This window comes from Taudactylus pleione, unplaced genomic scaffold, assembly GCF_031769625.1.
Source record: "Taudactylus pleione unplaced genomic scaffold, aTauple2 ptg000105l, whole genome shotgun sequence".
In the NCBI taxonomy this organism is placed as follows: domain Eukaryota; kingdom Metazoa; phylum Chordata; class Amphibia; order Anura; family Myobatrachidae; genus Taudactylus; species Taudactylus pleione.
The window spans coordinates 802,149-824,808 of record NW_028284507.1 but is presented as its reverse complement, the minus strand read 5'-3'; the positions used below and the strand labels follow the sequence as shown (position 1 = coordinate 824,808).

Sequence of the window (22,660 nt, the reverse complement as noted above, 5' to 3'; positions counted from 1 at the left end):
CTCACTGTTCTAGAACTGGCCTGTATTGCTGATAATGGAAAAACAATAGATGGAGATTTTCCCATTTATTTCAATGGCCCCATTCATCATAAATCAACAAAAGTCACTAACATTTTCTGTAATAGTAAAGAAAATAACTGCTTCCTAGTCTATAGATGCTTTAATTGACCACTTTTTTTATAGTATTGGGGCCATAGGGGGAGCATTCTGGAATAAGTCAGCTCCAATCATTAGCTGATTGGATGGGAGGGCAGTACCTTGGACTTTGTGTGCTCTATGGCTTAAGGCTGGTGAGTCCGGTGTGTTGTTACTCGGCCGCTTTTAGCGTAGTGTCCTCCTGCTCTACAGATCACAAATGACTCCTGAGTGATGCTACTGTCAGCAACTCCAGTGTCTGTTGTTTCATTTATCAATTTGTCTTCATAGACTTTAATGAGACCATTATTTTTTCCAAACTAATGAACAATAACGCACTGACAAACAACAGGCAGGGGAGCTGCATTAAACCATTGATACATATGGACAGCAGCTGTTTCTGACACATGAAACTTATCCTCTATTGTCACCTACTGTAAATCTAAACAGAGAAGACTATTGAATTTCATCGGTGGCTATTATGCTGCAAGCTTCTCATTTGGTAATGTACAAAGAAGTAAGTATATCAGGCTATTCATCTAGGTGTATTATCATATCAGCCAACACATGTGAACTGTATATCTATTGCACCTCTGCTGTATTCATCAAGTCCCTAATTATGTCACCGAGTCACAGCTCCCCAGTACCTATAATTCTACTACTTCCTAACAACACACAACCTTAGCGTGCCTTCCCCTATGTGCTTACCATATAATATACATTTTCATCTTGGTTTTACATGACTTTAACTGAAGCATCCCAGCTACCGTATGTAATGCAGGAGATGTTACACAATTGTCCTGCAACAGGGGGGGTCTATTTACTAAGCCTTGGATGGAGTTAAATTGGACAGAGGTAAAGTACCAACCTATAAGCTCCTAATTATTTCAAACACAGCCTGTGACAGGGCAGTTGGAAGCTGATTAGCTGATTAGCTGGTACATTATATCTGTTCACGTTACCTCCATCCAAGGCTTAGTACATAGGCCCCTAAGTAGCGATTCAGACCACAGTCCCCAGTACTCTGCGGTCTGGCTCCTACGTACCATGCTCCAAAATGTGTCCCTTTCCAGAGCTTGGTCCTGTATGGAGGCATTCTCTCTGGAGAGTGATCTTGCGATTCCTCTCCTGCAGACTCCTTTCCGCCTCAAAGTTTCTTTTTTAAAATGACACTGCAGGAATGCGCTTTTTATAAGGTGCGGAGGCGTCTTCCAAACATGCACAAGACTCCATGTCTGTGCCAGCCTGACGTTTTCAGGGGCAGTGTGTTCTTGTAACCAATGTCCCTACATATATATTTTCATACATAGGAGGGTTATGTATATAAAAAAACATAATAAAGGTCTCAATAAAGATAGAGAAGATTGGTTCCCAGTGTAGGTGGTCACGTGGTATAATCTGGTAAATATTCTCATATGTTTCTTTCTCTTTCTTTGTCCCAGCGCTGGCTTAGTCTGCACTTTCTATTTGAACCAGAAGACACATGATGAGGTTGGCACTGGGATCCAGGACATAACTAGGACCTTGCAGAATTTCCGGTTCTCTGTGACCAGCATTCCCCAGGTGGGTGACACATGATGGCGGGAAGCACAAAGAGCAGAATATGTTCAAATATAGGCGGAGGTGTATCAAACATTGGAGAGAGAAAGATTCAGGGGTCTATGTACTAAGCCTTGGAGAGAGAGAAAATGGAGAGAGATAAAGTACCAACCAATCAGCTCCTGACTATAATTTTCAAACACAGCCTGTAAAGTGAGTTAGGAGCTGCTTGGTTGGTACTTTATCTATGTCCATTTTATATATCTCCAAGGCTTAGTACATAGACCCCAAAGTTTCAACCAATCAGCTCCTATTTTTAAACTTACATCTATTTCAGAATCAGGCTCTGTATGTGTACTGTAGGACTCCTCCTTTTTCTGGTGGTAACACAGGCCAATGTTTTTAACCTTCATATGCATAATTCTAATAAAGGAAACATGCGGGAGCCCTTGTAAGACTCTAACATCTAATTACAGAGAGGAGCATAACTTCCGGCCTCATAGATAACAACAGTATACACCATTTGATACATTTCTTTTGGGAACCTCTGCATACACATTTGTGAATGTTATAAAAAAAAAACTTTTCAGGTTGGATTTACTTTAATTTTTGGTTAAGTCTCCCTTTAAATACAGCGCTCCACAGATAAACAGCTAGGTTCTAGAATGGCTGCTTTGACTTAAATTTTTCTTACATAGAGCTGGGAGGAGCAGGTTCCTGTGATGCCTCCTGCCCCTGACTTTGGGGCATATGTATCAAAGCTTGATGTGATATAAAATTGTGAGATATATATCACCAACCAATCTGCTCCTAACTATCATTTTTTTAAGCACAGTCTGCAAAATGTAAGTTAGAAGCTGATTGGTTGGTCATATATATCTCACATCAAACTTTGATACAGATGTCCTTTATCTGTTTCCCTCTGACGAGGACAGAATGAGATCGCTGTAAAAAGAAAACACACACACTTGATTGACAAGTATTTCTCACATGGATGGACTGCCAGCAGTATCTGCAATGTATAATTAATGCCTCCACCATAGCACTGTACTATAGTGTAATTCATCAGTGAGATGTTGTAGCAACACAGATAGCCATAAATTTCATTTTACCATAAAACCCACACAAGAAATATTTATGTCATGGACATAAGAGTTAAAGCACCTAAAATACCATCAAAGGGAAAGAGTTACGTAAGTTGAGGACGTTTCTCCAAATTACAAATCTATCCTCTTCCGCTCCACTGATTATAAGGGAAGACAGCCGGATTCTCCTGGGAAAAAGGTAAGAGATCAAAGCAAGGGACTACTTGTTAATAGGAAGCGCAGAGACTGAGGGAAGGAGGTCAGAGCCACATTACAGTGTGACAGCGGTCACATAAGTGTGAGGCAGCTCAGAGCATCACATTCATTTGAAGTCTTTATTTACTGGAGCTTTTCTCTGTCTCTTTCATTCTTACAGTCTACTGTGACCTCCTGAAGGGCTCAGGGTCTATGTGATTTCAGGAGGCATCAGTGTCTCAAAGCACAGCATTAGGCTTTACAATCTTACATATAATATCAGGGGGGATAATCACACAATCCTGAGGTTGTGAAATTATAACACCAGGGACGGCACACGCTATGCACAGTATTTAATATACATCCTGGCATTCCTGGCTTCCAATGTACTACTAATTACTTTCAGATATACTCCTATGGATATTAGCCTTAAGGTGGCCACACACTAGACCAACTTTCATTCAAGCAGCCAACTAGTTGATTGGTTGGAATGAAAATCTGGTAACGTATGGGAGTAAATGATGATCAGCAATTTGCTCCTAAATGCCAGAAAACAGATGAAAATGGTTGTTCAGACAAGTTTGTTAAATGTTTGAACTAAACAATTTGTTCAAACAACAGTTTTGGTCCATTTTCCAGCATTTGGGAGCAAATTGCTGATTGTATACCTTACCAGATTTTCATTCCAACCAATCAACTAGTTGGCTGGTTGGACAGATAATCTTTAGATGTGTGGCCAGCTTTAGGTTAGAGGTTCCCAAATGCAGTCCTCAAAGCTCCCCAACAGCTCAGGTTCTAGAGAGATCTATGGTTGAGCACAGGTGATTAAATTAAATTAACTGAGGCACTAATTAAGTCACCTGTGGTCACACATGGATAACCTTAAAATGTAGACTGTTAGGTTGCCTTGACGACCAAGTTTGGGAACCTCTGCTTTAGGTGATAACCATAAGCTAAGCAACTAGAATAAAGCTGGCCACACACTAGACCAACTTACATCCAACCAGCCAACTAGTTGATTGGTTGGAATGAAAATCTGGTAAGGCATGAAAGCAAATGACAATCAGCAATTTACTCCCAAACGCCGGAAAATGGACAAAAACTGTTGTTTGAACAAATTGTTTAGATCAAACATTTAACAAACTTGTCTGAACGACCATTTTCATCTGTTTTCTGGCATTTAGGAACAAATTGCTAATCATCAGTTACCAGATTTTCATTCCAACCAGTCAACTAGTTGGATGGTTGGACGAAAGTTGGTCTAGTGTGTGGCCAGCTTAAGGATAGACAAACAAAAGATAAACGGCTTAAGTGCCTACTTAGTAATAATCGCAATATTGGCTTGAATATTTTATTTTCTGCCATTATCAACATGATTATTAGCTATTTTTAATTATCTTCAACAGCTATTCTGCAAAAATCCTTTCAGGGACAGCACTTGCATAAACAGGCTGTCCCTGCTAAGTCCCGCTGTCATTATTTTCATCTCTATCTAATCTGGCCGCTTACTCCAACCTCAATTCAAAACAAATAAAAATTATAATTTTTTTTATGAATCTATCTATATATATATATATATATATATATATATATATATATATATATATATATGGAGTGCCTGCCTATTGCTGCATATAGTTTTTTTCCTTCCCATGTTTGGAAAGGTAATTGAGGAAGGCACCGGGCGTGGAGAGAGAGAGAGAGAAAAAAAAATATAAAGAAAGAAAATGAATGAATTATATGTGGAATTGACGCCAGTTACCCAGACAGCTCACTTAAATTTTATATTTTAGTCTTAAATAATATAGTGTGTACAACAGCAGAAAACCCAACCTAAAAGGGCGTCAGCTCAACTGTCAATAATAATATAGGCTGGTAATACACTATAGGGATGCAGGATAGAAATGTAATTGACTTTAGAGCGACTCGTAATAGTGTATAAAAGTACTAGTGTGCAAAAAAAAAAACAATCACAATTTGCGTAACTATGTGTGATTAGACAATCCCTCTAAGGGGATTACTCTAATCTAGTATTAGAAAAAGGTGCACGTGCTATAAATTACAAAAAAACATTTAATTTTGATACATTATAAGGATACAAGATGCAAATGTCCTTATTCTTGTAGCAAGTTAGTTTCAATATGAAAAAAGTGCTAGTATGCCGTAAAGTAAAGCCTCATTCTAAAAATGTATGTTCAATAGCTGAGTATTCTTTCAAGAGGAATTAATTATATATAAAAAAGTGGACATGCTATAAATTACATAAAAGCATATAAATTTTATTTATAAAACAAAGATTAATAGACAGAGGAAGGACAATTTATAAAGCAACAATATCACACAGATCAAGATAAATAAATTCACAATTTAAAAACAAAATAAGTGGACAATAAATAGTAAATGTCATAAAAGTTATCTGAGATCAAGCAAGGAATTCTATAGTTCATATGGCAAGAAACACGAGCTTCCAACGCGTTTCGTCCAGCAGGGACTTCATCAAGGGGATATATATTTAATATTAAACACACACATACTGTACTGTAAATAAACATATATGCTGGGCACACTATGCCGAATGAGGGGAGGATAGTTGGTGGAGTTACCTCCACCTGCAGGTATTAATGGGAATAGATCTGTGTATCCCTACAGTTTTTGTAAGAAATAAGGAATTTTCTTGCAGATAATGCTAAATTCAGATAGCAATAATTAAGGTATGCAGTTAAAGATATTTTTAATGCTTTTCTGCTTGCTGCACAACAGAAAATGTTAAGCGCTGTTGAATGGCTTGCTCCCTACAATGCGATGATGTAGGAATCGGGCATTAACTTAAGTAACACATTTGCTTGTTAAATAGGCCCCTTAGTGATGGACTTGCTGGATCCCGGCAAGTGAACTCACCCTTATACCTAACTCTGGCCTTGGACTAACTGACCGGTTCATATTTCAATGTAGCAGTGATGATAATTGGCAACTTGCAATCTATACTGTCACTTGTCAACATTGTAGAAACAGGTATTACCTATCTGTGAAACCACAATAAAAATATATTTTTGAATAAATAAAAAGAGATGTCATTTATGACAAATGCAATTGTGGATGAGCCTAATAAATGTTTCCCAATATATTTTATAAGAAAGGAAAAAAAAACAAAAAGAAAAAATAATCGCGCTACAGGTATTTTTTAAATGAATATGATATTATAATAAAAATTAATTAAGACTGCACCATATGATAATTTGAAACTATTTAAGACATAAAAAAATATTAATTCTATCTAAATGCTTTCTTTAAAAAATAGAAAACCATAACAAGCAAAAACCTGACAAATGGTTATAAATGAACACATTAATACATTGTATCAGCTGGTTGCTACAAATCTTTCAAAGGTCCACAATAAATCTCTATCTATTGACACAAATCCTTGTTGTGTGACAACATTTATTCATTCTATCTAAATGCTTTCTTTAAAAAATAGAAAACCATAACAAGCAAAAACCTGACAAATGGTTATAAATTAACACATTAATACATTGTATCAGCTGATTGCTACAAATCTTTCAAAGGTCCACAATAAACCTCTATCTATTGACACAAATCCTTGTTGTGTGACAGCAAGAAGCAGTACAATCATAAAAGATCCACTAATATAAATAATTTGTTGCTTGCTTCTTGTAACAAATTGCAATGAAATTAGGTAAGTCCGCCAACAGTATTGTAACAATCACCGAAGAAAATCTGCTAACTCACTGGATCCTTTTCCATAAGATAATGCTCACACTGCACATTATATAATAAAACGTTAAGTTGATGAAAGGAGCAAAGGGAATGCCCTGACAGGTGCCACTGCACAGGTATTTCAGTATCTGTGCAAACAAGAGGCTGTCCGTATCACTGCGGCCAGGTATGGTAGCACTGTGCCACTCACCCGATCTGTGTGGGTCCCGATGTGAGGGGTGTGCAGGAAGCAGTGTTTTTTCGGCACTAGCAGCGCTAGGCTCAGGATCCATGTGCGGCAGGCAGTGAATGGCGGATACCGTACTCAATGTTTCAATTCAGTCACACGTGGTCAGCCGTAGTGTGAAAATCAGCTAGTATACGAAGCCAGTAAAGTTTTTAGACTTTATTCTAGGGTTTAACATTAATCATATTTAGTTATGGGGATTGGTGGTTCATTAACTATAGACTACAAGTTCCACAGGTGAAAATGTTACTGCTGTATTAATGGGATGTAGTCAGGAAGCCGCCGGTCTTAATCCTCTAAGTGCAGTGAAGCAGCATGTTTCAGCGAGTTGGGTTGAAATACCAATGCCGGAAGCCTGAACATGAAGAATCCCGATGGCTAAGGTAAGTAAGCTAACCCTACCCTTCTCCCCCCCCCCTAATCCTTCCTTGGTGGTGCCTAACCCTAAAACTCCAGGGGTGGTGCCTAACCATAAATCCTTCCGGGGGTGCCTAAACCAAAACTCCCCTTTCCGCACCCTAAACCTAACCCTCCCGGGGGGGGGGCTATCCCTAACCTCCCCCAGCAGTGCCTAACCCTAAACCCGCCTCTCCACAGCCTAACCCTAACCCTCCCCGGGGAGTGCCGTGGCTAAGAGCTAACAGTAGCCGGCTTACCTTCATTCGGGAAGCAGTCTGTCAGGATTCTGTCATCGGGGTAAAGATAGGCGTCAGGATTTAAATGCCTATCTTTAGTCCCAAGTCGGGATTTGTACACCGGGATTTAGTCAGACGGCTTCCCGGCTGTCAGTATATTGACTACATCCCTGTTTCAGCAGCCCACATGTGTCACATGGAAGAGGAGTAATAGTGTGACCAGTACCTTGCCATCTCAGTGGCCCATTAGCGTTGGAAACGTCTGTACTGGCAGCCAATCACATTTTTTTTTCAACATAGTAGATTATCAAATGCAATTTTAACTTGAGTCCGGGATGAACTACAACCATTTATTAGTGCACTTTAGTAAGGGGATTTATTGAATTAATGAACATTGGCAAGAAAAAATATGGGGCCAAGTAGAGATTTTAGGTAGGTGGAGAAAATGGGGTTCATTTTCTGTTCACTGCTTTCAGATCCAGCCTGTATTATGTTCCCAACACAAAGCTGAAGTGATGTTCAATTTATTTACATCTTGTCACATTAGATGTTGCTTTGTTGCTTGTCATATTCGTAGATACTGGCCACACAGGCTGGCTAATACAAGTCATACTGTAGTTCTCATTAGCAGTATCAAGATTAATTAGGCCTGCCTGGTAATCTCAGCCTGCATGGGTTTCCGACTGGGCAAGGAAGAGGGAATTAGGTCTTTTCTAGAAAGGAGTGTAATGCTGTTGTGTATGGTTACGTGTTCAGTGTATAAGAATTGTTATTCCCAATGGTTGGTGTATTGTAATTAAGTTTTCCAAGCAAATGAGCAGCATGTTTGCCAGAATTTTAGGATATGAACAATAAGTACATTTATTTATTTTTTATTTTAGGCCATTGGAAGAGTGGTTTCGGAATTCTCTGTCCCTAAAGAAAAAGTTTTTGCTGATCTGCAGAGTAAGTAAAGCAGCGTATAGCTATACAAGAACTCCATCCAAAAGTTATTCCTTATCACTCAGCCCCCCCGTAAACACAGAGCGGATGTTCTTTGTGTCCTGGACTCCCCACAGTTCCTAGGAAACTCCCCTGATGCCTCTACTGGTAACAGTCAGTTCCCAAGAACCCAACCCTTGTTGAATAAATCCACCGCTCAGTGCAAATGTATTGATGGGACAGGCATCAATGGCCACAGCAAAGCTGGGAAATGGCAACATTTCTGAAGGAATGAAGTCTGGAGCAAATGGAGGGTGGGATGGGCTTCAGGTGACACATTGTGGCATGGGCGGGTTATGTAATAAGAAGATTTTGTTGTTAGTTAGACAGTTTCTTTTGTTCCCATACTATGCTGGTCATTGCTGGCTTCATATGTTATGATTTTCCCAGCGTAGTAAACTAGCAATGACCACCTTATTACCAGGGGAACAAAAGATAATACTTGTGTGATATAACGAACACTTAACATGTGTGAAACAGCCAATAAAGTTACTTAGGGGCACATTTATCATCACTAATGGACCCCTTACACATGCGGAAACACTAGATTCTGCATGTATTTTGTAACGAGCAAATTCATTATTAGGGGCCGGAAGGGGGCCACCTAATATTCAGCGTACTCCTAAAACTGAAAGCTTTCGGAATTTACTTGAGGGAACCAATGCCATCTTCAGGTGGCATTGATTCCCGGAACCCTGTTCCTTCCTATAAGAAGAACGTCTGGGGTTGCAAAGAGTGATCCCTCTGCCGCCTCCTCACTGCGAGTCTGGCAGTCGTGCGAGACTGGTGGCGTCAGGTAATGCATGCACATAAGGACAGCTCTGGAGTAGGCCCCATAGTGTGCTGTGTATGACAATGCCCTCCTTATAAATTCACAGTAAAAGTCCTGTGACTATGATATACAGCATGCCACCATATGCAGCCCAACAGTAATATTGGTAGCGTGCTGTATAATGCGCTGCTACAATATTCTTAACAATGTGAAATGCAAATATTATATTCCTTTGCACATGCCGCCATCTTTCTCTGCAAACTCATATACAGTGGTAGAGCTCAGTACCGCACACAGAGCTACATCACCAGCTTGGGAGGGAGGAGGATGGAGGGGTCACTGTGGCATATGTGAACTGGGCTTTCTGTGTGGCATGTGACCTGGGGGCACTACAGTGAGTTTAACATTATAGTTTTTAATATCATCTCCAGCACATCATATTGACAATTTTATTGGTAGGGGTCCTCACACAATATTGCTCTGAGACCCTACAAACCTTAATCCAGCCTGGAAACCTTCATAAAATGAGAGAAGATTCAATACAGTACATATAATACCTTACACAAATGAGAGTAATAGGCGTGTAAACATCTGTAAATTATATTTTTATAAATGGGGTATTTGTTACTTATAATTCTTGATTATCCATCACTTCAGGTAATGCATAAATATTACCAAAAGAATGTCTCAGGGAAGCTTGGGCTGTGGAAATGGTCACAGGGTCAGGTTCCTGAGATTGCCAGTCTGGGTCGAGTCTCGAGGGTAAAGTTACTAAACGTTGATTTTAATCGTTTAATCTAAATCGATCAATATTGATGTTGTGCTTCAGGGGCTAAATTGTACATTTACTAACACTTAAAAATAAATATAAAAAAATGTCTGTTATGCTGGGCATACACGGCAAGATAAAATGTCTGTCAGACCGACAGACATTTTATCTGGCCGGCTGCCAGCCGCAGATGTCCGCGGCATACACTGTGAGAGAAATCTCACAGTGTATAGCCCGACATCTGCGCTCCGCCCCCGGGGGAAGAGACATTTCCCTGTTCCTTCCGTAGGAAGGAACACAGGAAATGTCTGTCTGCCGGCCGCGCTGGGCATACACTGCCCGATGCGGCCGACAGTTACCGGGTAAATATCGCATCGGACGGGCATGCTGGACAATCCAGCATGCCCGACCGAGCAATATTTAACCCTCGGTCGCCCCCCCCCACGCTACAATTATCGCGGCGATCCGCCGATATCGGGCGGATCGTCCCGATAATTGCAGCGTGTATGGCCAGCATTAGTATTTAGTAAATGTGTAATACAGGGGTCTATTTACTAAGCTTTGGATGGAGATAAAAGGTCTGATTCAGACCCGCCCACTAGATGCGTTTGCACGCAGCTGTCAGCTGCCAAAGTATGCAAATCCCGCGATCACACGCCAAGGCATTAGCACGCCACACTATGTCTTGGCGAGCGATCACGGTATGTATTTAGATGCCCACCAGCCTGTCTTAAGACGACAACTCTCCCTTAGTGATACACGTCATCTCCAGGAAGTATATGCAACAATCGGTAACATCGAGTACCACCGTACGTATCACTTGTGGCTGACCATACCCTACCGCAAGCACTGCGAGTGCTGCAGTGTGTAATTCAACCATGTGACGTGTACTATGACACTGCGTCTTAATTATGCACGCCTCTGAAATGGCGTTAAGACGCTCAGACATGTCTGCGTTCGCACCACCACTCCCCCATTTCCATGGACCAACCCGTCACCACCCACAAACGCCTCGTCCTGTCACTAAAGCTAGTGAGGCGTCTATGCACAAGGGGAAATCGCGAAGTACTGGTTCGCGGACTGTGTTGTATACGCATGCACACATTGCAAACATCGGCAGGCTGCGTATGAACACAGCCTAGCAAACAGGTCTAAATCAGGCCCAAAGTACCAACCAACCAACTCCGAACTGTCATTTTTCGAACACAGCCCATGACATGGCAGTTAGGAACTGATTGACTGGTACTTTATCTCATTTCACTTTATCTCCATCCAATGCTTAGTAAATAGACCCCTTAGCCCCTGAAACAAAACATCAATGTTAATCAATGTAGATAAATGTTTAATCAATTAATAAATGTACCCCCTAGTGTGCGTGTGTCACTGTCTGTAAGACTGTGGGCTGGGGAATATGCACTTTCAGTGTTTGGCATTCAGTATAAAGTACATGAAGTAATGTCATTTGCATCTCATGCTGGAGGCTGCTGATGCCAGCAAATGAATTCTTCCCAGATGAAGGGCAGCTCTTTTCCATTCTCCCAAGTTTATTATTCAAGTGTTCATTTGATGCCAGTACTTGAATTAGAATCTCGAAGAATAGTTCTGTAGAGTTCTAACAGCTCTGGGCTTTGTCTGTAAAGAACTATTATGTTGTTTCAATGGAATCATCGGCCACAACTGTTCCGCATATCTCCAAGACCAATACAGCAATTAGCAATTTGTAGCAAAGATCCCAGTATCTGATCTGCATTTTTCTCTTTCAAGCCACCAGCGAGCTGCAGACTTATACTGTGTTAGACAAAGAGAATAATATGCAGGATCTGATTATACGTTTCTCTCTGTGTCTTCCCAGGCTTTAGTACCGTCATTAATCAATCTGTGACCGCCAAGCTCAATGATGAGATTCAGCCTCTCCTAGAAGCAGCACTCCAGACAGCAAGAGGTAGGTACTTCATTACTCCATAGGCCGAATTCAATCAGCCGTGAACAAGGTCAAGCGACTTTTTAACGCAAATAAAAGCAGCGGCACTGTGCATGCGCCTAGTCACTCGCAGAGACTTTTTACTCGCAGTGTGAGTGACAAGCAAGAAGCGTTTGGGGGGCGGTAATGTGGGTGGCGGCAAAAATGCAAGTGTGTCGTGACCATTTTTGGGGTGTGTCACAGCCTGCATCTGCGATCCCTTGCAAAATAAAAATGGCCCCAGCGTCTCTCAGTTCCGCAGCCATTGTTTAAGGTTACTCAGAAGACAGGTAATGGAATGATCTGTGATCGATGCCGCCTCTTTATACGCAAATGCCTGGATTTGCAAAGTCGCAGGTGGGTGTCCCAATAGATTCCTCTGCGCCCGATACATTTGCATATATTTGCAGAGCAGCTGCGTACACAGACGCAGCTGCAATGTCATTAGCGTACATCACTGAATCAGGCCCCCTGTCACTAATCTGAGTAACCAAAAGATATGAACGATAAGATACGAGCGACCACGCCACGCCTTGCACCACCAATCGTTATGTTTAATCTGTGACTTTATGCCAATTCCTTTGCCACTAATCTAGTGCACCTAGTACACTGCGAACGACTTTGATGTGAATAAGATGCAACATTTAAAAAAAAGTATAAATCGCTACCAGTGGCGGAGTGTCTAAGTCGCGGCAGGCATCTCATACCTCATGGCTCAAAAACGCTAAGTGAATGAGGGCACCTCTGTACCCCAAAATACTCCAGACACTTTTATTTGCTGAAAAACACTGGCTGCCTATCATTTTCCCATCATTAATAAACATACCTCCCAACATGACCCATTCCAGAAGGGAGAAAATGCTCTGCTCCTGGGTGTGGCCCCCCTATTTGCATTTTGGACTGAGCTGCTGTCCCACCTCTGGAGCCGCCCCTGGACATTTAGGTTACTGAGCATACCATAGAAGACAAACTCTGCCTGCTGTTATTACATAGTCACAACTAAAGCGCCAGTGACCTTTTATTAATGAACAGCTTTTAAAGAACATTTCTGCTTTCCCATATCCCGCTCAGACCTGGAAACTGCGGCTCAGCTTGTACTGGAGGTGAACCTGACTCTGGGGGACCTGCAGAAAAGAGAGGAAAGTCTGGTGGCGGCACTCAGCAGCCACAGGGAGAATCTACTGGAAGTGTTATCCGACGCAAACTGTGACAACTGCAGAGACGTTGCCAACACTGTACAGAGTGTGCAACTGGGGCTGAACTTCAGCCAGGTGTGTACAGTCACTTACTCGGAAACTAATGTACAATGTGGGTAAAACTATGGTGGATTTGGACTGGGAAAAAGGTAGAGATTAAGGGGTCTATACACTAACTGGAGATAAGGGGGTAAAACAATAACACAGAGAAAATCCCTGTACATATTACTTCTCAGTATGTACTAACTACTACAAGATTTTCTCTGCATTTTTGGCTTTTTGCGCGAAGTGAAGAATAGATTTTTCAATGTTTTTATCGTAGAATATTTTTGATGCAATGATTTGTTACCGCTGCATTGAATGTTTTGACGGTGGAAGCCCAGCCATTTGATGGCAGGTTTCCGATGTCCATCCCTAGCAGTGTGTAGACTTGTGACCTGGACATCATCTTTGTTTGTTTGTTAATAAAGTCTTTTTTTTTTTTTTAATATATACTGTATATAGTTACTGAGCTTTAGAAGAATATGAAGGGAAAAGTGACAGCGGTAAGATGTCAAGGAAGAGAGATACTTCATGTTGGTAAACTATAGAAGATACACTATATGGGATATGATGTAAAGCACTTTTCATTGAACTCTGTAGAGTAGATTTACTAAAGATTTTAAATTGGTGCTTTTGCGCATAGCAACCAATCAGATTCTGTCTAACATTTTCTAGGATGCAATAGACTGAGAAATGAGAGCTAACATCTGATTGGTTGCTATTGGCTACACCACCACTTTTCATTTTTAGAAACTTTAGTAAATTTGCTTCTTGTGACTTTTTTAGGTTCCTTCTATAAGTGAATTTGTGAATAAATTAAGCAGTGTCAGGAGAGTCAACCTGCCTGGGATTTTCCAAAGGGTAATTATTATTATTATTATTATTATTATTATTATTATTATCCTTTATTTATATGGTGCCACAAAGGTTCCGCAGCACCTTACAAGGTATATAAACAAATGAACACACAAGAAAAGCAGTTATTAACAGTACAAACAATGCAGGACATGGACATGGTTTATAAGCATTGCTGCATGACACTTAAATGAGCAGCAGGGTGTCAGCAACCAAGTTTTAGGTGCTATTGTGGGGAGTTAGGAGGAGATGATAGTATAAGTAAGGGAAGGAGAAGCACATGAGGGAAGAGGGCCCTGCTCATGAGAGCTTACATTCTAAAGGGGAGGGGCAGACAGACAGGGGTGGACATCTGGGGTAGATAATGGCGAAGGAACATGGAGCAGTGGGTTAGGATGAGAGCTGGAAAGCTTTAATGAATGAAAAAAATAAATACATATATATTATATACATATGTGTATATATATATATATATACGTGTGTGTGTGTATATATATTTTATATATATATATATATATATATATATATACACGATACTGTGTAAAAGTGTTAGGCAGGTGTGGGAAAAATGCTGCAAAGTAAGAATGCATCCAAAAATAGAAGCGTTAATAATTTATTTTTATCAATTAACAAAATGCAAAGTGAATTAACATTCTAACTTGCCGCGGCTACCGGAGCAATTCATAATCACTTCGGCGCGGTGACAGCTGCTGCGAAATCAGCTGTCCCCGCGAGCGGCTTCACTGCTCCTTTTCAGAGCAGTGAATCTTTTCACTGGTCCTATTGGAGCAGTGACGGGACTGCACATGCACGACCTACAGGTCACGCATGAGCACAAGAGTGCGGAAGGAGCCGGACAGGGGCGGAGGGATCCTAAATGATCCCTCATCACAACCCGGACCTCCCGTAGGGAAGAAGCGTGCTGCTGTCCCGTAGCAGGAGCATTCCCATCTGAAGATGGCGAATGCTCCCGCAGTCAGAATATTTTATTTTCGGAGCATGATGAATTCTAGTGTATGGGGACAGCGGGCCATTCTGCAAGAGGAAGGTAAGCAGAAGATATCTGTGATACTAGTGTATGAGGACAGCGGGCCATTCCGCAAGAGGAAGGTAAGCAGGAGATATCTGTGATACTAGTGTATGGGGATAGCGGGCCATTCCACAAGAGGAAGGTAAGCAGGAGATATCTGTGATACTAGTGTATGGGGACAGCGGGCCATTCCGCAAGAGGAAGGTAAGTAGGAGATATCTGTGATACTAGTGTATGGGGACAGCGGGCCATTCCGCAAGAGGAAGGTAAGTAGGAGATATCTGTTATACTAGTGTATGGGGACAGCGGGCCATTCCGCAAGAGGAAGGTAAGTAGGAGATATCTGTGATACTAGTGTATGGGGACAGCGGGCCATTCCGCAAGTAGGAGATATCTGTGATACTAGTGTATGGGGACAGCGGGCCATTCCCCAAGAGGAAGATAAGTAGGAGATATCTGTGATACTAGTGTATGGGGACAGCGGGCCATTCCGCGAGAGGAAGGTAAGTAGGAGGTATCTGTGATACTAGTGTATGGGGACAGCGGGCCATTCCGCAAGAGGAAGGTAAGTAGGAGATATCTGTGATACTAGTGTATGGGGACAGCGGGCCATTCCCCAAGAGGAAGATAAGTAGGAGATATCTGTGATACTAGTGTATGGGGACAGCGGGCCATTCCGCAAGAGGAAGGTAAGCAGGAGATATCTGTGATACTAGTGTATGGGGATAGCGGGCCATTCCACAAGAGGAAGGTAAGCAGGAGATATCTGTGATACTAGTGTATGGGGACAGCGGGCCATTCCACAAGAGGAAGGTAAGCAGGAGATATCTGTGATACTAGTGTATGGGGACAGCGGGCCATTCCGCAAGAGGAAGGTAAGCAGGAGATATCTGTGATACTAGTGTATGGGGACAGCGGGCCATTCCGCAAGAGGAAGGTAAGTAGGAGATATCTGTGATACTAGTGTATGGGGACAGCGGGCCATTCCGCAAGAGGAAGGTAAGTAGGAGATATCTGTTATACTAGTGTATGGGGACAGCGGGCCATTCCGCAAGAGGAAGGTAAGTAGGAGATATCTGTGATACTAGTGTATGGGGACAGCGGGCCATTCCGCAAGAGGAAGGTAAGTAGGAGATATCTGTGATACTAGTGTATGGGGACAGCGGGCCATTCCCCAAGAGGAAGATAAGCAGGAGATATCTGTGATACTAGTGTATGGGGACAGCGGGCCATTCCGTGAGAGGAAGGTAAGTAGGAGGTATCTGTGATACTAGTGTATGGGGACAGCGGGCCATTCCGCAAGAGGAAGGTAAGTAGGAGATATCTGTGATACTAGTGTATGGGGACAGCGGGCCATTCCCCAAGAGGAAGATAAGTAGGAGATATCTGTGCTTTACCTTCTTGATGAATGGCCCGATAACTTCATTTTTACAATTGCAGGTAAAAATGTGCATCTTCACCTGCTTTTGTGAAAATTAAGTGATGATGAATAGGGCCCTAAGGCGCTTGTTTCTCACCGTTTGTATTTCATAATGATTTGTGTGACCTTACAACAACGGTCTCTTTGGAGAAACAAATAGCTGCCAACGTGAATTCGGGAAGTGTATTGAGGAAGATCTTCATATGAGGATAAGTTGACATTCAGAATCTATCTGGCGTAGCGCTGTTATTAGTACCTTGTATATTTTATATATATATATATATATATATATATATATATACAATTTTACACACTGTAACTCTGGATTTCTTACAGGTTTCAGTGTTTAGATACTGATAGCTGTTAGCTTCCTATTTTATCCCTATGATCGCTCTTACTGTTTACCCCTCTGCTCTCACTTTTTGCTGTCTTGTTACTTGTACGTGTTTTATTACCTTCTCCTTGTCCCAGGTTTGTGTCATTCTTTCATATCACTATTTCTGCTTTAAGTGCAACCTCAGGACCTCCCTGCTTCTGTCACTCCTCTCCATCAGTGCCTGTCATTAGTCCACACTCTCTCTCTTCTTCTCAGATGCTTCAAGCTTTCAATGGAATGCCAAACCTTGTGAGAACTCAGATTGACACAAGTGTTAGCGGTGAGTTGTAAACCCAAAGGGCTTAAAAGTATTTCATATTTATATGTGAGTATTTAAAATAATAACTCATACTCTCCCTCACTCTGATCTTTTCTATTTCCAGATATTACTACTACCTTGAATAATTTAGAGCTACAAATTAAATACTATGCAAGCAATATGCCGATATATCGGTATATTGACCAAATTGCTGCAACTATACGTAGTTTTGAGGAGAAGACCACGTTGTATGGGCAGGAGGTAGAACACTATGAATATTACAGGTAAAAGTGAATTCAGCTTGGCAAAGGGGAGAGTGGAACACTTAGCCAGACACATACATAATTAAAGGATCAGTAACTGTAAAGTGAAATGTGTGTTGTTCATAAGAGATGTTTGTATCCCTTGCAAATTCAAACAGTATTTAAAGGCTTGAGGACCCTGCTAAAAACAAACACGTCTGAGGCATTGCACCTTGTTTACGACATGCACACAATGCGTAGCCAGGGCCACCGAGAGCTGAACAGGGCCCAGGTACTTGGGGGTGTGGAGAACTCTGGGAGGCGTGCCTCTAAAAAAAAAATACTTTGCTGCATGCTGCAAAGGAGGACATTTGTCCAGTCCACCTCAGCAGCCGACCTGGGCACCCTCCAACAAACCCTGGGTAATTAGTGTTATGGGAGTGCCACAGGCTTGTCAGTGAAAGCAGTTGCATACAGAGATGCTTCATCGCTCACATTGGATGTCATACTCGAACAGGGTATCTGCACCTAACGTAGGGCTGGTGTAAGTTTCAATGGTGCGGCCGATGGTCTAAAGATGCACCAGGCGGCAGTGGAGCGCCTAAAGATGCTCAAAGTGGGTGTTCTTCCGCATTCGGATGCATGGCTGTACACCAGGGGAAGGGATTCGTAGCAGCATTGGCAGAAAATTGCCGATGCGACTGTGGCAAATGATGCAGACACGTCCGCTGCAGCATACAGCTCAAAATCAGCCCCTATACCTCAGTTGTATATACAGTTCTCCACCTATAACCTAACTAACCACTGCCGAAATCCTCAGCTTGTATAGTGCTGACAGCAGGGCTGGCTCCAGGGGTCGGAGCACCCTGTGCCGGCTCTCTACAGTGCAACCCCAACAATGAGCGTGTGACTAAAAATGGGGTTGTGGCCTAATTACCATAGGCCACGCCCCCTATGTGCCGTTATTTTGGAGGCGTGCCGCATGGCACGCCTCCAAATAACGTCAGACTGGGGGGAGCCTCACTAGCTGGGCTTCCCCCAGCCCTCTCCCGTCACTGAATGGATGCCGCTCACATGTGCGCAGCATCCATTCAGACTCCGGGGTCCGGCACCGCCGCACAGCTGTGGCGGTGGTGGTCCCCAACTGCCCGATTTGACGACCCACGGGCCACTTCATCCTGTCCCGCTGAAATCGGGATGTTGGATAGGGGTGCGACCTCTATGGGTGGCGCCGAGTTCGACCAAACTGGTCGAACACGCCTAGAGCCGGCCCTGGCTGACAGTCTCTCAGCTACTGTGGTATTGGCTTACACCAGACATCACATAATACACTGGGCCTTGAATCAGACTACATGTGATGCAGGGGGAGAAATATCAAAGCTGAGAGAGTCCTAAAGTGGATGGAGATAAAGTACCAACCAATCAGCTTCTGTCACTTTACAGGCTGTGTTTGAAAAATTACAGTTAGAAGCTGATTGATTGGTACTTTTTTTTCCATCTACTTTATCTCACTCCAAGGCTTAGTACCTCTACCCCTTTATCTTTCTCCACTGTATCTCTCCAGGCTTTGATAAATCCCCCCTTTGAAGATCTCGTTTGGGCTGTGCAATGCCAGATTGCCTTAGAGGCCTTCTTCCAGTAGTTACCCCAATGTGCCACTAATGTCCTTATATTTGCCTTGTACCTACTTACAGTATTTCTTAAAACAGCTGTAATTGAAAACTTTCCCCATCTGTCTCCCTCATAATCCCCAGCAGTACAGTTATTTTGTGGAATAATCCTGATTCTTGGGGTCCAAAAGACATAAACAATTTGACGTGTGGCTTCTATAGATATGGGCGTGATTTGGTGGATCAGCATAACCTTGGCGATAGGTGCCAGCACTGTATGTGCTTTGGATGCTAGAGCATCACCAAAATGTGCCTATTCATGGCATTTCGGAGTAATAGGCGGGAGGGGGCACTGGAGCACCCCAATCATTTTTTTTTTAAATTGGCCACTGTGACCTGTGTATCTTAAGGTCTTGCTAATTGGGTCCTGCTTTTTGCCTTGAAATGCGAGGCGATGTGGATCTTTGATTTGCCCAACTAACCTACAACATATATAAAAAAGCCCCTTTATGTAGTTCTAGTAAGCTGCCAACATGACCTCCTCTACCTACAGTACAGTCCAACAATTCCCATATTAATTTCTCCTACAAGAAGATGGCTCCAAATATCACTTGTGCGCGTTCATATTTGTGTACCTTCCCTCTCTGACTATTCACTGCTGGATTTACACCTTCTCCATATAACTGATTACAGTACTTTATATATTATTGTGTTCATAGGTGGGTGTTGGGATTTGTCCTATGTTGTGTCCTCCTCCTGATAACCACCTGCACTGTGCTGGGACTCATCTTCGGAGTTGTGGGTCTCTACCTCTTGCAAGACCCTGTGAATAGCAGACAGAGAAAGAGGGATGGATTTAGGCTCCTGTTAATGTAAGTAATTTGGGACTGTTTTTAGGGACCTTGTGATCAAAAATAACAATAAATAATCCCATGGAACATGTTATATGAGGAGGAGGTAGTTGGTGTCTTGTTTTTCAATATCATACAAACTCGGCACTCACATGCTTTTCAAACTGCAACTCCTTTGAACATAGGGAATGTTGGTTCCAAAATATTGCAATAATTTGTTAAGCTGGCCACCGCTTCACGGTCATTCCCATCTAGCCAGTCCCTACGCTGATTCTCAGATAAATGAACTTGATCTGCCACCTTTGGCTCAAGCTTGCATACATATTAAACATGAAACTGGGTCCTGCCTTAAAGAGACAGGACCACACCCAGGGCTATCAGTTAATAAGCACCTGGAAATAGAAAAAAGTTTGTCTTACATTTGAAAAACAGGGTGCCCTAGCAAGTGTGACCACAAAATTTAAATCAACGACAGGCTCAATCCACGGCACTCGACCATCTAGGGTGCCCTTGGTATGTGACCACACCATCTACATAAAAAATATCATACAAACTCGGCACTCACATGCTTTTCAAACTGCAACTCCTCTGTTCAAAGGAGTTGCAGTTTGAAAAGCATGGTCGAGTGCCGCACCTTAGAAAGATATATGAGTGTTGATTTGTGGGGGCACCAGGCCAAGATATTTCTTGAGTGCCGGACCGTGGAGGTATATATATATATTAGGGATGTGCAGGCTCGGATAGGTTCGAGTTTGCACGTTGAGTTCGGATTTTTCCCTCCAAAAAAACGGAACTCAGAAAGAGGCTAAACGTCATCTTACATGGACGAACATCATCATTCCTGGACAAAAGTCCAGGAATGATGATGTTCGTCCATGTAAGATGACGTTTAGCCTCTTTCTGAGTTCCGTTTTTTTGGAGGGAAAAATCCGAACTCAACGTGCAAACTCGAACCTATCCGAGCCTGCACATCCCTAATATATATATATATATATTCTCACTCATAGATCTGTTTATTAAGACCCCCCTGAAATTAAGATTTCTTATCACTGATCATCTTTCTTCTGGCTATTTACACATTGCTTTTGTAGTATTGCTATCAGAGATGAGCGGTTCGGATTCTGTGGAATCCGAACTGCTCCGAACACCGGGGATCTGAGTTCACCCAAGCTGAAACTTGGGTATTCCCGCCTGACCTTCCCACTTCGAGGCCGAACGTCTTCCTCCTGACATCGGATTCTCGCGAGAGCTTGTTTCTATAAAAGGCGCCGCGACCAGGACTCTGCGCCATTTCACTGTTCATTCACAATGTTTCTCTGCATATGTTAAAGTGGCTGTGTCCACGCTGATGTATGCTGCACTACTCTGCTGATTAAAGTGGCTGTAGCTTGTGTCCAGACTCCAGATTCACAAGTGGCTGTGGTGTTAAGTGACTCTATAGGGGACATGCTGCACGCTGATGTATGCTGCACTACTCTGTTGATTAAAGAGGCTGTAGCCCATGTCCAGACTCACAGTGGCTGTGCTGTTAAGCGACCGTGTATTGGGGGGCACACTGCACGGCACACTGATGTATGCCCTGCTATACTCTGCTGATTAAAGTGGTTGTGTCCAGACTCACAAGTTACTGTGTGTACAAGGCATTCTGATGTATGCTGCACTGTACTCATGCCCATCTGCTCCAGTGTAAAAAAAAAAAAATAATAATATATTTTTTTTAAATTAATAACAGTTAAAAACAACTGTTTTGTATGCTGTATCCCCCTGTGTACTGCATACAAGCACCGTGAGTCGTGACTCCTTGGGCCGTTGCCCTTTGTGTATACTGTATACAACCACCAGAGCCTTAACTAGACTTTTTGGTGCCCTGTGCCAGAAAGAGCATTGGCGCCACCTCATTTTTCAAAGGGACATAATGCACCCAAAAACGGGCCATGGCTTCATGGGGAAGAGTCAGGGAAGAGATAGGAGAGGTCAGGAGATGCTGGGGATGAAATAAGAGAAAGCTGCAAGCAAGAATGATAATACACAGAAATTTGACAGGCCCAAACAGTGCCCCCTGACCTGTGGTGCACTGTGCGATGGCTCCGGCCGCACTACCCTAGCTACGGCCCTGACAAGCACCGTGACTCCTTGGGCCATTGCCCTTTGTGTATACTGTATATAAGCACTGTGACTCCTTGGGCCGTAGCCCTCTGTGTATATAAGCACCGTGACTCATTGGGCCGTACCCCTCTGTGTATACAAGTACTGTGACTCCTTGGGCCATAGCCCTCTGTGTATACAAGCACTGTGACTCCTTGGGCTGTACACCTCTGTGCATACAAGCACTGTGACTCCTTGGGCCGTATCCCACTGTGTATACAAGTACTGTGACTCTGCTGGCCGTACCCCACTGGATGGGTGGGAGGGCCCAAAGACAATTCCATCTTGCACTACCCTTCATTTCTGCCACTGCTGTCTGGCAATGTTTCATAGATGTGCTTTAAACTGCGTTGTCTGTGCTGCTGCTCTGTTCTTAGTAACCAGCCAGCTCACTGCAGCCTTTGACCAATAATGGTGAAAACAATATTGTGAGCTGTGACAAGGTCTAAAATGACTGTAAGTGACTGGAAATTAATGTTATTGAGGTTAATATTACTCTAGGAACAAATTATGTGATTTTAGCTTTTTGTCAATTTTTGTAAAAAATCCAAATCCAAAACCAGTCACGGCGGTTTGGCAAATCCAAATCCAAAGTCGGACGA

The 22,660-nt window shown here is 42.6% G+C and overlaps 1 protein-coding gene across 2 annotated transcripts in view; it reads left to right on the top strand.

Annotated features, from left to right (window-relative positions):
- Nucleotides 1–22,660, top strand: part of PROM2 (prominin 2) — a 71,211-nt gene that overhangs the window by 25,442 nt on the left and 23,109 nt on the right. For both annotated transcript variants that reach the window (XM_088470861.1, XM_088470862.1), the window contains exons 4-11: nt 1,578–1,698; nt 8,432–8,495; nt 11,925–12,014; nt 13,104–13,303; nt 14,057–14,131; nt 17,168–17,231; nt 17,335–17,494; nt 19,782–19,934. In XM_088470861.1, coding sequence (XP_088326987.1) covers nt 1,578–1,698; nt 8,432–8,495; nt 11,925–12,014; nt 13,104–13,303; nt 14,057–14,131; nt 17,168–17,231; nt 17,335–17,494; nt 19,782–19,934 — 927 coding nt within the window. The remainder of the gene's footprint in view (nt 1–1,577; nt 1,699–8,431; nt 8,496–11,924; nt 12,015–13,103; nt 13,304–14,056; nt 14,132–17,167; nt 17,232–17,334; nt 17,495–19,781; nt 19,935–22,660) is intronic.